Source organism: Pantherophis guttatus, chromosome 14, assembly GCF_059756535.1.
Source record: "Pantherophis guttatus breed Tessera chromosome 14, ASM5975653v1, whole genome shotgun sequence".
In the NCBI taxonomy this organism is placed as follows: Eukaryota; Metazoa; Chordata; class Lepidosauria; order Squamata; family Colubridae; genus Pantherophis; species Pantherophis guttatus.
Window position 1 is genome coordinate 94200 of NC_142076.1, and position 16228 is coordinate 110427.

General features: G+C 43.0%; 1 protein-coding gene across 1 annotated transcript in view; it reads right to left on the minus strand.

Annotated features, from left to right (window-relative positions):
• The window catches only part of LOC117667375 (uncharacterized), a 196580-nt gene that overhangs the window by 33805 nt on the left and 146547 nt on the right, over positions 1–16228 (minus strand). The window contains exon 52 of the mRNA XM_087878699.1: positions 8085–8203. Within this exon, the coding sequence (XP_087734825.1) occupies positions 8085–8203 (119 nt within the window). The remainder of the gene's footprint in view (positions 1–8084; positions 8204–16228) is intronic.

A 16228-nucleotide genomic window follows, 5' to 3' on the forward strand; every position in this document is an offset into this window, starting at 1 on the left:
TCATCCTCCTTTCCCCATGGCTTTTCCGGTTGTAATTGGTGTTGCTGCTGCCGCCGAGGCTGCTCCTTCATCTCCGCCCGCCGCACCAGACCCAGCCCGGCCAGCATCGCCGTGGCTCCCGCAGTCCAAGCGGATCGGCACCCGGGCTCGCAGGTGAAGGGTGGGAGTGCGCAGCGCACTTTCCTGGCTTGGCGCCAATCCGGACGGCTGCAGTAATGGTGAGAGCGGGCAACCTCAGGAGAGCCATTTCGGGACTCCGTTTTGCATGTGTAGCAGATCCCAGTTACCAAGAAACCCGGAGAAGAGGCACAAGGGGGGTTTATCAAAAAGAAGCTTTAAAAGAGGTCTCGATACAGAGGACGCGGCGAGCATGGACACCGTCCACACAAACAGGCACCAAAGTCTCATTGCGGCAACGTTAAGCCGCGACTTTACACGCCTCCTAGTTTTAGGCTGCTTGTTCCAATGCCTTCGCGATAAGCCGGCAGAATCAAAACTCTTTTTTTCTTTCTTTCCCTCTCTCTCTCTCTCTCTCTCTCTCTCTCTCTCTCTCTCGGCGGCTTTGAACCCGTGGAATTGGGGGGGGAGAGGGGGAATGTTATCAGCAACACACAACAACAAAAAGTGTGTGTTTGTGGAGAGGGGAGGTAGTGGTAAAGGCGGCAGACTGGTTTTTTTTCCCCCAAGCCGATCTCTTTCGCGGCGTATCCAGCCCGACCCCATTCAGAAGAAAGGCTGCAGCCGGAAAGAAATGGGGGGGAAAGACATCTGCACCTTTTGTTACATACACACACACGAAACCCAGTTTTCTGGTCTCTCGCGCAGATCTGTTGTGGGGTGGGGTGGGTGGGAGCCACATAATTCCGGGAGGCGAAAAGGGGCGCAGGGATATTTCCAGAAATGAGCGAAATAATGCAATCCACGCAGCGACACCCATATTCTCCCATTCAGATTCTACCTCTGGCTGAGAGAAAACTGCCTTGAAAGTTTCTCTGCCCCCCCACCCTTTAAACCCAAGACCCTGCCTCGTTTGCAGACTAGAGCACTTCTTTCCCCCGCCCGATTAGCCCAGGTTAAAATCTTAAAAGCTCGGGCGCCCCTCAAGCCACTTCTCCCGACATCGGGATGAACGAGAAAGCCGTTTTAGCTTCACCTATTCTTCCACACACACCCCTCCACCCCAGAAGGTAACTTAGCGCTGCTCCTCCTTTCCCCATGGCTTTTCTGGTTGTAATTGTTGCTGCTGCTGCCACCGAGGCTGCTCCTTCATCTCCGCCCGCCGCACCAGACCCAGCCCGGCCAGCACCGCTGTGGCTCCCGCAGTCCAAGCGGATCGGCACCCGGGCTCGCAAGCGAAGGGTGGGAGTGCACAGCGCACTTTTCTGGCTTGGCACCGATCCAGACGGCTGCAGAAGGAACTGGGCACCGGCTGTCATGTCTTTTCTCCTGTGCGGGATTTGGCACCTGGGCTCCCGGGGTTTAAGCCTCCGGGGCTGCCCGCGCTGCTCCAGGATGTTCGCTTCGGGCTCCTTGGAATCGCTGCCAGGCGGTTCTTCCCGTTGGGGCGATGGTGGGTGGCTCCCGCAGTCCAAGCGACACCGATCGCTGCCACCCACCATCGCCCCAATGGGAAGAACTGCCCGGCAGCGATTCCAAGGAGCCCGAAGCGAACATCCTGGAGCAGCGCGGGCAGGCCCGGAGGCTTAAACCCCGGGAGCCCAGGTGCCGAATCCTGCACAGGAGAAAAGACATGACAGCCGGTGCCCAGTTCCTTCTGCAGCCGTCCGGATCGGCGCCAAGCCAGAAAAGTGCGCTGTGCACTCCCACCCTTCGCTTGCGAGTCCGGGTGCCGATCCGCTTGGACTGCGGGAGCCACAGCGGTGCTGGCCGGGCTGGGTCTGGTGCGGCGGGCGGAGATGAAGGAGCAGCCTCGGTGGCAGCAGCAGCAGCAATTACAACGGGAAAAGCCATGGGGAAAGGAGGACGAGGAAGATCTGGCAAGGCGGTGCGAGCACTTCATGGCTCCTCCGGTGAGCGGATTGCGAGAGCTGCGCGACTGGGGCGGAGACATGCGAAGTCGCATGGAGCTTCTCATAATGGAGACGCAGAGCTAGGTGTGCAAGGCGCTGGCCCAGGTCGACCGCGGCGCCGCTTTCACCGTGGACTCCTGGGAAAGAAAGGAAGGTGACCCGAATTCTGGGGTAGAGTGGGGACGCGTTCCTTTCTCGTGGGCCGTGCACTGCCTGGCACCTCTTGTAGGTTGGAACTAATTTAGAGTACAGCTTCCCCTCAATGTTGCCGGCGCTCCCAAAGTGTCATCGGTCAGCGCCAGCAACTCAGATTCGGGTACCCGGCGTATAAGACGACCCCCGACTTTTGAGATGATTTTCCTGGGTTAAAAAGTCGTCTTATACGCCGGAAAATACGGTATATGAAATCTAGTATATAATTACTAATTAAAGGCTGTGATTATAATTTTCAGGATCACATTAATCACCTTTCTTATAATTTGGGATATTAAGTCAATCTTAGACAATCGGTGACATCTTTGGCCATCCTTTCAGGAACCTTTCCTTACAAGATTCCTTAATTCTTTCAACAATGACAAAACGTCCAATGTACTTCCTTCACTGGAAGAGGTAGAATACATTCAGAAAAATATCTGCCTTGAAAATAGTCACTCTTGAACTTTTTGGTACAGTCAAACATCAGCACAGGAAATGTTTTATGATGTTTTATAATGTCACAAACTGTTTTATGACAATATTTATGTTATAAAATGTTTCATTAAAATTTGTCAAATTTCACAACACGTCATGGTTCTGGATGTTGGACACATCTATGAGTTAGGCCATTTGTGGTTCCTTGGTTCAAAAATTGTTATCTTTATGATGTACAGTTTTGCCCAGTTAAAGGTTACAGGAACAATAGTTTTAGTAGTAGCCTGCTTATTTATATATATAGATGTATATATATTATGTATATAGATGCTATTTATGCCTGTAAAAAGGGGAGTAAGCACAGAAACCTATGTGTAATCTAAAATAAGTGCAATTTAAAATAAGGAAACAAGAAAGTCTTCCAAAAGACAGTTGAATTCAGAAAGAGATTGCAGCTAGTATGGAAAAGAAGATTCCAGATGTTACAAGGGCTTTAGAAGGCCAAGGCATAGAAGACCACTGCTGATACATGCTGAATATTTGAGAAAGCCAAAGAAAACAGATTTCTGGGGGAAATATAGCAAACTGAAGACAACTCTGTGAAATTGACAACCATGACAAAATCCAAAGAATAGGTAAGCATGTCTGAATAAAAAGAGGACCGAAGCACTCACTTGTGCTTGGGATGGCTGCTTCCAACAAGGATACCAATTGGAAGACAATGCCTCCCATTTCCAACCCACTTAGCTGATCCAGAAGAATACCATGATCAATGATATTGAAAACCTCTGAGAGATCAAGGAGAATCAAGATGGATATACTACCCCATTCTGAGGTCATTTACAAGTGTGATCAATGATTGACATTGATCACCCAGGCCAGATTCTGGCCTGAATCCCAAATGCAGTAAATCCTATTAATCTGCCACTGATGGCCTCCCACCGACCAGTACGCTCCCACAGAGAGGGGCTCCTCAGGGTGCTGTCGGTCAAACAATGCCGACTGGCGGCCCCCAGTGGGAGAGCCTTCTCTGTGGGGGCACCTACCCTCTGGAATGAGCTGCCCCCGGAGATACGGCGGATCCCGGATCTACGCACCTTTCGCCATGCCCTAAAGACATTTTTATTCCAACAAGCCGGGCTGGCCTAACTCTTTTAAATTGTTTTAATTTTTAAATTGTTTAATTATGGGTTTTAATACAGGGGTGCTTTTAATTGTGGGCCAAATTAATTTAATCGGATTTTAATACTGTTTTTAAATTTTGTATTTCTTGTGTTTTATCTGTTGGCTGTTCACCGCCCCGAGTCCTTCGGGAGAGGGGCGGTATATAAATATAAACAATAAATAAATAAATAAATAAATAAATAAATAAAATCCCCTTTCTCTTGGAAATCTTGGAATCTCCTTAATTCTACTGGGGATATATGGGAGAAAATGTGGGAAATTAATATAAATTTACACTGTGACATACTTTAAGAGAGAACTTTTATGAAATGACACTATATGACACCAATTGAACCATCAAAAATGTATGCTGAAAGTGTGAAAAAGGACTTATTAAGTGAATTTGTACGAAGAGTGAATGAGACATCAACTCGCATGTTTCACCTGACCTGGATCTTATAGAGAGGCTATCAGGATGTTCTTCGGACTAGAGATGTGTGGTAATCAAGAGAGGGAAACATCAGTTACAAGTACCTTGATAACTCACAGTCACATGGGAACCATAAGGAGGAGGAAAGGAAAACAGTACCATCCAAATACCACCAAAGGATCAGACAAATCTGAAAATCCAGCTTAATGGGAAGAACAAGATCCATGCCTTCAGCACAGTGGTGGGTTGCTCCCGGTTCAGGCCGGTTGTGGCAAGCTGGTAGTGGTGATGAGGTGACGTCATCAAACCGGTTCTCTTTGACTGGGAGCTGGGCTCTCCCGCCCGCCACCGTGTTATACCTACCTTTATTTCTCATTTTTTAGCTCAACTGATAGGCGCGGCAGGGTGGATTGCCGCAACTCGGCTGGGCAGAAACCTAATGCGCTTGCACGGAGCGCAAGTTTGGCGCATGTGCGAGCGAAGTGCGTGCGCGAAGAGAACCTGTGGTAACACTGGCTGGAACCCACCACTGCTTCAGCATGTGTGCTCTGCCCGTCATCAGATAGCTGCTGGTATAGTGAGCTGGCCAAAGAAGGCATAGAAGCTGCCAATGTGAAAACCTGGAAGCTCCTCACATTGTAAAGAGGTTTCCACCACAAATCTGACACCCAGAGACTACACTAGCTGGAAAGAGGGCAGTCGAGATCTGGTGAATGTCAAGGTTGCTGTCCTGGATGAAACCCAGAGCATCCAGAAGTGCTATCAGTAAGATGGCACCTAAAGATGAGTTGCTGAGAGAATGCCTGAGGCAGCAGCAGACGTAGGAGGAAGATCAAGCAGAGGAAGTGGCATAACAAGACAAGACTTTGTATGAGATGTACCATTAATAGCTGAGGTGACAAACTTTGGAGAATCCTACTGGTGCTGGAGAGGGCTAGACTAAAAGACAATGCTGAGGCACTAATCATAGCAGCACAAATAAATGCATTAAGCATCAGAGCCATAGAAGCAGAGGTCTACCCCCCAATAGACAGGGCCCAAAGTGCAGACTATGCAGAGAGGCTTCAGAGACTGTCCAACACATAGTTGCAGGTTGTAAATTTCAGGCAGGAACAGCATACACTCAGCTGAACCTGGTGGCACAGTGTTTAGAATGCAGCACTGCAGGCTACTTCTGCTGATTACTGGCTGCCAGCAGTTCGGCAGTTTGAGTCTGGTCAGCTCAAGGTTGACTCAGCCTTCCATTCTTCCAAGGTCGGTAAAATGAGGAGCAAGATTGGGGGTAATATGATGACACTGTAAACCACTTAAAAGAGGGCTGTAAAGCACTGTGAAGCGGTGTATTTGTCTATATTGTCTATATTATGAACATCTTTACAAAATATGGGCTAGAGAATAAGAAAGCCAAGATCATGTGGAACTTCCAGATCCAAACAGTCTGAATGTTGGAAATTGACCTTAAACAGAGAAAAGGAAGAGAGAGAGAGAAGAGAGGAATAAGAAGAAGATAGAAGAAATGGAAAAGATTTACTTTAACCACCTGCATTAGACTTTGAAACTCGAGAGACTGTTACTATGCCTATATCTCTCTCGCTTAATAAACCTCTCATGGAGGATGAATATGGTGTGAATATTATGCATAACATCTGTATTATAGAGAATCCCAAATAAGAAGCAGTTGCTAAACTATGAATCTTTATGTGAACATGATGTGAATATATATGCTAATGATACTGCACTGCCAATTATTATTAAAGAAAAAAATAATTATGGGAAACTAGTAGGATTGAAAATTAACTATAAAAATAAAAACACTTTTTATAAATATGATTTCTACCTCCAGAAGGAAATTAAGAAAAATAGGACATTGTCTCTGTCGAAAGTCAGTAGGAATCAATACTGTAAAATATGGACAGTCAGATGGGCAGCATATAAATTTAATAGAAACAATTCTGAAGTCCTGATGTCAGAATGTTCAGAGTCCTCTAAAGCAGGGGTCCTGAAGCCCTGGTCCCTGGCCTACTGCTGGGCCGCAGCCCGTTTGAAATTGGGCTGTGGAAGCAGTGAGTGAGTGCATGCAAAACATTATTGGAAAATTTAGTTATGACCCCAGGATACATTTATTATCATTATTTAGTGAGACAATTGATAGAACTGAAAACATAACTTTTTAAATACAGGACGGTTGCTGCAATGTTGGCTATCACACAATGCTGGCAAATACAGTCTCCATTGTTAGATCTCTGGTGTGAAAATGATCAAAGATTGTTGTTATGGAAAAATTAAGGTATAAAAAATGGGGTACGTTGAGATATATTCGAAAAATTACCTTTGACTTGATTTGGGAAAGAGATATTCTTTTTGCAAAACGTAATAGGCCAAATTCTTTTTCTTTATCCCAGTGTATACAAAATTGTTGTTGGAGTCTTAATTTGTTCTTAGATCTTTCTAATAATTTTGTTAATTCTTTTGTGACATGTTTAACTTTTACCTGCTTTCTTTTACTCTGTTATTGGTTATTGCCAATATATTTGGCATCATATATTTCTCACTCTGTATCTGTGGTTTGATTTGTTTTTTAAGCAAAATAAAGTTAAAAAGGGAAAGATGTGTAAGCATTTCAAGAAAGCATGAAGCAGCAATCCACTCCAGTTGTTTTGAAGATTCCTTTTATTGATGAGCATGGAATAAAATATGGAGACATGAAACTGCACATGTCAACTATGATTTACATAAAGATAGATAAATCAGGTTTAATTTGGGGGACATTGACAAATATAAGTACATTGTTCTTTAAAAGATCTAAAAATCACTTTTCATACAATAACTGCTAAGGACCCTTGAGTCTTTATGCCAATGCAAAATATTTTACTAAGTTTCCTAATCTATCAGTTGATGTGAAATATGACTTTCATCATCTCAGATAAGGTTATACTTGATAGAGATGAAGAGAACTATATTTCCAAATAGCAACTCAAAGACAGTAAACTAAATAAAAAACAGGAAAAAAAGTGTTGCCCAGATTGCTACTATTGGTAATTAAATTAAAGGTAGGATATTGGTGGAAAGGTTACAAACAGGCTGTTATTTAAAATTTACTTTTAAAATCATCTATAAATTGGAGATGCAAAATGAGGAAAAGAAAAACAAAGAAGAAATGAATTCAAAGTTGAAAAAAGACAATTTTTGTATGACAAGTGTCTTTTCTCAGTTGTAAGCCTGATGAAACTGCTACATGATTGGAAAACAGAGATAGTCTTCCAGTATATGTGTGTGTGTGCAATTTGTATTCCACCTTTACTATTTTTGATTTATTTATAAAATACTTAACATACTTTATTAAGTATGTTCTTTCCTCCTGTTTTCCCCATAACAACCCATGATGTGGGTTGGGCTGAGAGAGACTGACTGGCCCAAACTCATCCAGTAAGGTTTCATGCTTAAAAATGAAAGTTTCCCAGTTTGTCTATTAGACCAAACTGGCTTTCTTGCAGTGACAGAGAGGTTTGTAAGAGATTACATTTAAAAAATGCATCCAAAACCAGGTTTGACAATAGCAGTATGACGGTTCAGACCTGAAAAGGATTTGAGCCAAGAGCCACATCAACTGGAGATGATGGGAGTTCCTGACTAATAGATTGGCATTAACTGACTTTGGAAATCTGGTATATACTGGGAGAAGAAAATGATATATCCCAGAATGAATATAACCTAGCATTTATGCATAATGCAGGAAGTTGTCAGAATTTTCAAAAATTAAAGATTGAGCAAACATTATCAGAGAGCAGAGAAGGAGTTCTTATTCAGGGACACTGATTTGAAAAACTTACTCCATTGAGTTCTGGGTAAAAGGCTTGAAGTTCACTTAGTTTAGCCATCGAACAAAACTTTCCAAAATTCTTCAGCAGCAGATCTTGGATGCCAATCGTCCCTCCATCACATGCTGACCCTGCAAAGAAGCAGTGATCAGATTTCATATAAGGATAGCTCTAATACAGTTCATTCATAGGCATACTATATCTAAGCCACAAATTTGGATGTTCTCCAGATGACAGCAAAGAAATGGCGTTTTCTATATCACTTTGATGTCATCCAGTATAGAGGCTGGCAACTTGGTGATTGAACAAAGTAGTCATTAAGTGAAATCATGACTGAATTTATGATCTTCCTTCAGCTTTCCTTGAAAATTTGCAGACCTGCAAATTTTGTAGATGTGAGGCTTGGTAATAATTTACCGGGACTCCCTACGCACGGTCACTCAAGCACTCGTCACTTCTCGTCTGGACTATTGTAACGCTCTCTACATGGGGCTTCCCTTGGGGTACACCCGGAGGCTCCAACTGGTGCAGAATGCGGCTGCGCGGGGGATTATGGGAGCGACGGGGCGCTCCCATGTGACTCCTCTCCTGCGCGAGCTGCATTGGCTTCCGGTGGACTTCCGGGTGCGCTTCAAGGTGTTGGTGATCACCTTTAAAGCGCTCCATGGCTTAGGGCCAGGGTACTTACGGGACCGCCTTCTGCCACCAATAGCCTCCCACCGGCCGGTTCGCTCCCACAGAGAGGGTCTCCTCAGGGTGCCGTCGGCCAGACAATGCCGGCTGACGACCCCCAGGAGGAGAGCCTTCTCTGTGGTGGCACCTACCCTATGGAACAATCTACCCCCAGAGATACGAGTGATCTCCGACCTCTGGATTTTTCGTCGGGCCCTAAAAACTTATTTTTTTCAGCTAGCCGGTCTGTCCTGATTTTAGGGTTAGTTTTAAAAATTTTAATATTTATTTTAATTGACAAGTTTTAAATTATGGGCCAAATTTATAAATTATTTTAACTTTATTTTTTAACTGTGATGTTTGTATAGATGTTTTTTATCTGGCTGTTCACTGCCCTGAGTCCGAAAGGAGAAGGGCGGTATAGAAATTCGAATAAATGAAATGAAATGAAAGTCATTTTTTTCTCACTGTCATAACTGCAAATGGTTACTAAACAACAGGGGTATTAATTCAAAATTTTTCCCTACCAGTTCTGTGGGTGTGGCTTGGTGAGCATGGCAGGGGAAGGATATTGCAAAATCTCCATTCCCACCCCACTCTGGAGCCAACCGGTATTTGCTGGTTACTCAAAATTTCCGCTACCGGTTCTCCAGAACCTGTTAGAACCTGCTGGATTTCACCTATGCCAAACAAGTATCTGTAGATACCGGAAACGAAATAAGCATTACCTGTAGATATCTGAATTATTGCAGTAGAGATATGACTTTAGACACATAAAAGTATACAAGACCATCAAAACCACATATCCTATGGTAGTATTTATGTATTTATTTACAAAACATATTTCTATGTTGTTGCAAGCAAAATGATTCTGAATAGCATATTTTATATAAATATAAATAAAAAAGCTTATAATTTAAAATATACAAAATCCAAAAACTAAAAACAAAATAGCAATACACTGACATAAAAATGAAACCGTTTATTATTAGTTGCTACTAATAGTTATTACTAGTCTGGTCCTATCAACTTTCTCCTCTGTCTCATACCCACCTAACATTTGTAGGATCCAAAATTCTAAGCCTAGTAAGCTTTACTATTTCAGATTTTAGCTGCAACAGCGTCTGTTGAAGTACTCTGTTAATATGTTCTTTCTCTATATAACAAATTTAGAGATTGCCCATCTCATTCCAGAATGATTACTTCTGTATTATTACTTTTATGGATGTATGGGAGATCCAAGAGGAATTTGTTCAGACCAGGATGTAGCCTTGATGTTCAATGGCAAACATTAATGACAGCACTGATCACACTTGTAAATGACTCCTGGCAGGCTCAGGGTGGGTAGCATATCCATCCTGGCCCTCCTTGGGTATTTTTCAACCATGGTATTCTTCTGGATCTCGGGAATGGGAGGCGCTGTCTTCTAATCATTCTTAACTCTTTCTTTGAGGACACTTACAGTCCAGGGGAAACCCCCTCACCCAGGGGGTGAGGGTTAGGTGGCAGGGAGAGGTTCTAGGTGTCCACTTTGTGGGATTCCATAAAGCTGGATTCTTTCCCTACTCTTGTTTACTCTTTCCCTATTCTTATTCAACAACTACATGTTTAAAATTTACTGTATATAAGGTTATAGAAAGCGATATGTATGCTATCTGGTGATACTGACATATACACCTGGACCACTTGAGTGATGCTACTGAGGTGTTTTCTCAGCTTCTGGAGGTTATGCCAGTTGGATTGGGACAAACCAGCCTCAGCTCAGGCCCAACACAGTGGCCGTACATCTCCCCACCCCAGTGACTTTTTGTTGTTGTTGTTGTTAATTCTGAATGGGGTTACTGTCAGCTCTGCCATTGTCAGGTCCACCATTATGTCCTGCCATTCTATTGGAGGGAGAGGGAGGAAGGCTCACTGGCATTTTTGAATGCTTTCACTTTTGCTGTAACCACTTGGGAATTAGGGAGGGGATTATCTTTGGAGATAGAGTAGACTCCCTCCCAGCCAGTTCCAGCCTGGTTCCAAAACTGTCGTGCACTGAGAGCGAACTAGCACTTCAGCGTTTTCAAAACAACCTTCCAACATCACATTGGCTGGTCAGGGAAGTTGGGTTTGGGGAAACGGAAGAATTGCTTTGTGCTTTGCATGGGACCTTCAGATTCCCGCCTGACTTCACTGCAAACACTTTCAGTAGAAGTTCTTTTGATTCAACTTAATGGAATCAAGACTTTTGCTTTCCTCAGGGACCAGCTGGGGCAGGTCCTTACATTAGGCGGAACCTGGAGAGGTACACAGCCCTATCATGGGGACTGTGCACACAATGTCAGCCCAAGGCAGCAACCAGGAGAAAGCTGAATGCTGGGGGAAAGTGTTGTCCAAGCCTCCCTCCATGCTGGACCTCTCTGAGTGAACAGAGGAGGTCAGGAGCCTGGGTCCATCAAGATCCAGATGGTCCATAGGAGTTGGAAAAAAGGAAGACTGGGAAGAAAGAACCAAAGGGGTAACTCTCACCCAAGGCAGACGTGGTGGCTGATGATGGGAGTGGCAGCCAGAGCTGGAAGAGGAGGAGGAGGAGGAGGAGGAGGAGGAGGAGGAGGAGGAGGAGGAGGAGGAGGAGGAGGAGGAGGAGGAGGGCAGGGAAGCATGGAGAATCTGACTATGCTGACCTAATGATGAAGCAAGCTATGTGGTTCATGATGAATGCCTTCCAAACCCTTAAGGCATATGAACCCCATGCCATGATTGCGAGGCCCAATAAACCCAGGAGGAAGAAGATAGGGGATGAAAATTCCTCAATTAAAAAGGATAATTACTGAAAATTGGGAAAGATTTGGAAAATTGGAAAAATCTACAAATTTCATGGATGGGAAGAGTGGCCGCAATAAAAATGAACATCCTGCCCAAAATTTTGTTCCTTTTCTAGGCTATACCAAGAAGAATAGAAAAAAGCTTTTTTGATATGTTAAATAGATTTATTTCAAAATTTATATAGCAAGGGAGAAAGCCCAGAATTAGATTAAAAACCTTACAAGATACTAGGGATAGAGGAGGAGTAGCCCTCCCAGATTGGGAAATTTATTACCAAGCAGCATGCCTAACCTGGTAAAAGGAATGGATGGAGTTGGGAAATAAAAGAATGTTAACAATTGAAGGCCATGATTTACAGATAGGATGGCATGCATTCTTATGGGGCGAAAAACATAAAACACATGGATACTTTAGAAGACATATAATTAGGAATTTATTATTATTAATTTGGAATAAAATTAAAAAGCAACACTACATGAAAATACCATTTTGGATTTCGCCCAATGAAACATTAATGCATCCAAATTTAATAGATTGGACTAAAATAATTAGGTACAGGGATATATTAAATGAATTGGGAAAACTAAAAACAAAACAAGAATTGGAACATGATATGAATAGGGAAGTGGAATGGTGGACATATTTGCAAATTAGATCAAAATATATAGAAGATACAAAGACTAATCAGATATAATTGGAGCAAAACGAATTGGACAAAATTATATACGGGAGAGAACAAAAATTAATCAGTAAAATATATAAATTCTTATTACGGTATAAAATGGAAGAGGAAACAGTGAAGGATACTATGATTAAATGGGCAAGGAATTTCAAACATACGATAGAATTAGAGAAGTGGGAAACGATGTGGAAAACAAATATGAAATTGACAATATCAACGGCATACAAGGAAAACCAGGTGAAAATGTTTCATAGATGGCATCTTCCGCCAGCTAGAATAGCAAAGATGTTCCCTAGTAATTCACCGAAATGTTGGAGATGTAAGAGTAACTATGGAAAATACTACCATCTCTGGTGGACCTGCTCTGTGGCAAAGCAATTCTGGGCTAAAGTTAAAAAGTGTTTAGAAGAGATAATACAGAAAACGATACAGGGAGAACCAGAGCAATTCTTACTAGGGATTTCCATAGAAAACTACACAAAGGAAATACAATATTTAACATTACACATACTAACAGCAGCCCGCATAATCTATGCGGAAAATTGGAAGAAGGAAAGCCCACCAACAGAAGAAGATTTAATTAAAAAAATCTTAGAGTGCACAGAGATGGACAAACTAAGAAAGGAACTCAAAGAGAAAGAGGATACAGAATATTACAAAGTGTGGTGTAGATGGTATGAATGGTTGGAGAATAGGAAAAACAAGAAAGAGGAATAAAGGAAAGGGGGGGGGAAACTATTCATGATCAAGGCAAAATGTAGACGAAATAAAGGAAGTTAGATAGTATAAGGAGATTAAGATAAAGTTAAAATATATGTAAATGATAAGAAAGGATCACATGAGCTGTTAAAAAAAAGTGATATGTGAATAAATGTTACATGTTTTGTATGTTTTCTGTCTTGTTTTAATGTGTTTTAATGTGTTTAAAATAAAAAACTTTATATATATATATATATATATGTATATGTATATGTATATGTATATGTATATGTATATGTATATGTATATGTATATGTATATGTATATGTATATGTATGTATGCATTACTGTTTTAGCCAGGGTTTTTCCTACGTAAATCAAGATGTTTGTATAGCCATAGTTAAGTGACATCCCAAATCACTATTTTCTAGGCTTTATCAGACATTTAAGCAGCATTATGTTGTCTGCTGCAAGACTTATGGGAGACTAGAATAGATCTATTTCTGCCTTATTTGGCTTCATCAGCTAGCCACACCCTCATTTTATGACTCCTCCCTGTAACGGTCAAATATTTATTTTGTTCATTTTTTTTTTTTTGTCGCTTATCTATATTTGTTGCGATAACTCCGACCTCGCAACAGAGAACCCATCGCTTCTAAATGAAACAAAAGCCTGAAGATGACAGGGTTGTGAGCCTGTCGAAACGTTGCTATAAGAAAAACTTTTAAAGTCACTGGTAGGATTTTAGCTGAGGTTTTAAAGACCTTGTAGAGTGCTCTGTAAGGATATTTAGAAGATTTTAAACTGGGATTTTAACCAGAATTTTAAATATTTTAACCAACTTAATTACAATGACGCGGGAAAACACCAGAGATTTTAATTTTTTGCATATGCATACCCGCAAAAACTTAAGAAGACATATATATATGAGTACATATACATATACATATATGTATGTATATGTATATACATATACATTAAGAATACATATACATATACATATACATATACATATACATATACATATACATATACATATACATATACATATACATATATATATATATATATATATATATATATATATATATATATGAACATCTGGGATTCTTTCTGGCCCATGTCCTGACCTACATGCAGGAGTATGGGCCAGAATTCCCCAGTGAAGTTTCCAAAGTGTGGAGCATCACCCTGGCACTGGAAGGAGCTGTGGCCTGCTGGATGGTGACACTTCACAACACAGATGTCCCATAGCTGAGGAATTTCAATCGTTTTAGGACAACACTTCATTAGCGGTTCAAAGAACCGCTAGCTGATCATAACCTGCATCAAACCTACATCAAAACTGTGCCCCAAGGTTGCAAAGTGGTGGCTGAGTACACAGAGGAGTTCCATGACCTGGCATGTTGACTCAATGACTGGCCGGAGGGCATCTTCATCAGCTGTTTCAAGGATAGATTGGATGACAATTTGTACAACACCTGCATCTGGAGGGGAGCTCATTCAACTCTCTACGATTGGTATGTCTTGGCTCAATAGGTAGAGATCGATCTGTACAGAGCAAGTACCACCCGACACATCATGGAAAAAATCACCCGCAGAGAAGACAGGCAACAAAACCACAAAACCTGCAGCCATGCTTCATTGCCCACTTCAAATGCAGCCAGGAAGGCCACCAGGCAGTGGAGTGCAAGACCAACCATCCTGCCAAGAAAACCACTCAGGGAAGGCCACCAAGGTGCCACAACGGGCTAGGGAGACAGCATTGAAGGGAGTAGAGGTTGTCAATTTTACCCTGTCACCAAAATGGGACAAGGGAACTCCAACTTTGCCAACTGAAGACCAGGGGCTAACCGACACCAAATCTGACAATGATCACCTGGTAAGTGGCCCTATTACACCCAAACAATCCCCATAGAGCTAGGTTTCCAGGCTTCAGGGTTGAAAGCCACTCTATGGACCCTTCTAGATTCAGGCTGTACCAGGTATCTGATTAATCCAGCCCTAGCAGAGAAATTGGAGAGCCCCTTAAGATAGCTGAAAGTCCTGATCACGTTTTGCCAGCTAGATGGATCGGCAGCAGGGGGCATCCCAGCAACATTTGTCACTGAGCCTATAGAAATGCGGATGGAGGCTCACGTAGAGACTCTAAGCTTCATAGTGGCACCTGGAATGGAATGCCCCCTGGTACTAGGACAAGCCTGGCTAAAGAACCTATGTAAACTGGAGAAGGGGACTGCTAAAAATCCAAAGAAACCGCCCTTCCCGAGAGCAAGCGGGAACCCAGAAGGCAGTCTCCCCATGGCAGGAATCAGGGGCAGCAGTGCAGGGACAGGGAAAGGACTTCACCAATATCTCTAAAGAACATTGAGACTGAAGAGAGGTGTTCAGTGAAAAAGGATCGGACAAGCTTCCCCTTCACCTGATGGACTTTGCCATAGAAATCCTGCCTGGAGCTAAACTGCCCAAGCGTCAAGGCCCCATCAGAGCCCAGTGCAGAGGATGAGGAGGAGTCAGAATTGGGACTGTCCAATAGGGAAGACACGCCAGGGGCTGAGGACAATGCTGTCCTGGGTCTCTCAGAGGATGTGGTAAACCAGAAGGAGGACTGCTGACCAGCAGTGGTGCTGATAGGCAGCCAATCTACTCAGATGAGGAACAGCTGTCTACTCCACTCGATCCAAGGGGAAGAGGAGCGGAGCATAGGCAAGCCCAGAGAAGGGTTGCAAGGTTGCAGGAGAAGGTTGTCTCACCCAGGGGTGAAATCCAGCAGGTTCTAACAGGTTCTGGAGAACCAGTAGCAAAAATTTTGAGTAGTTCAGAGAACTGGGAAATACCACTTCTGGCTGGCCCGGGAGTGGGGTAGGAATGGAGATTTTACAATATCCTTCCCCTGTCATGCCCACCAAGCCATGCCCACAGAACCAGTAGGGAAAAATTTTGAATTTCACCCCTGGTCCCACCTCTCCTCACAAGGAACACGTGGAAGGGAGTAATTTAAGGAAAAACCATAGGGAGTTAATCTCTAGAGGCCTGCCTTGCCTTGACCACCTTGGTCATAACACCAAGTCATAGTTATACTCGATGACACCAAGGGAGCTAGACAAACTGCAGCTGTTTATTGACAAGAACATCACTCATGTATTCATTCAGCCAGCACAACCCTGGGTAGCAGCCCCTATCCTATTCCAAGAGAAGAAAGATGGGATGCTTCAATTATAGAGCACTAAACAGAGTATGCATGGAGAATTTCTACTCCCTGCCTCTGATGAAGGACACATTAGTTCATTTAGCT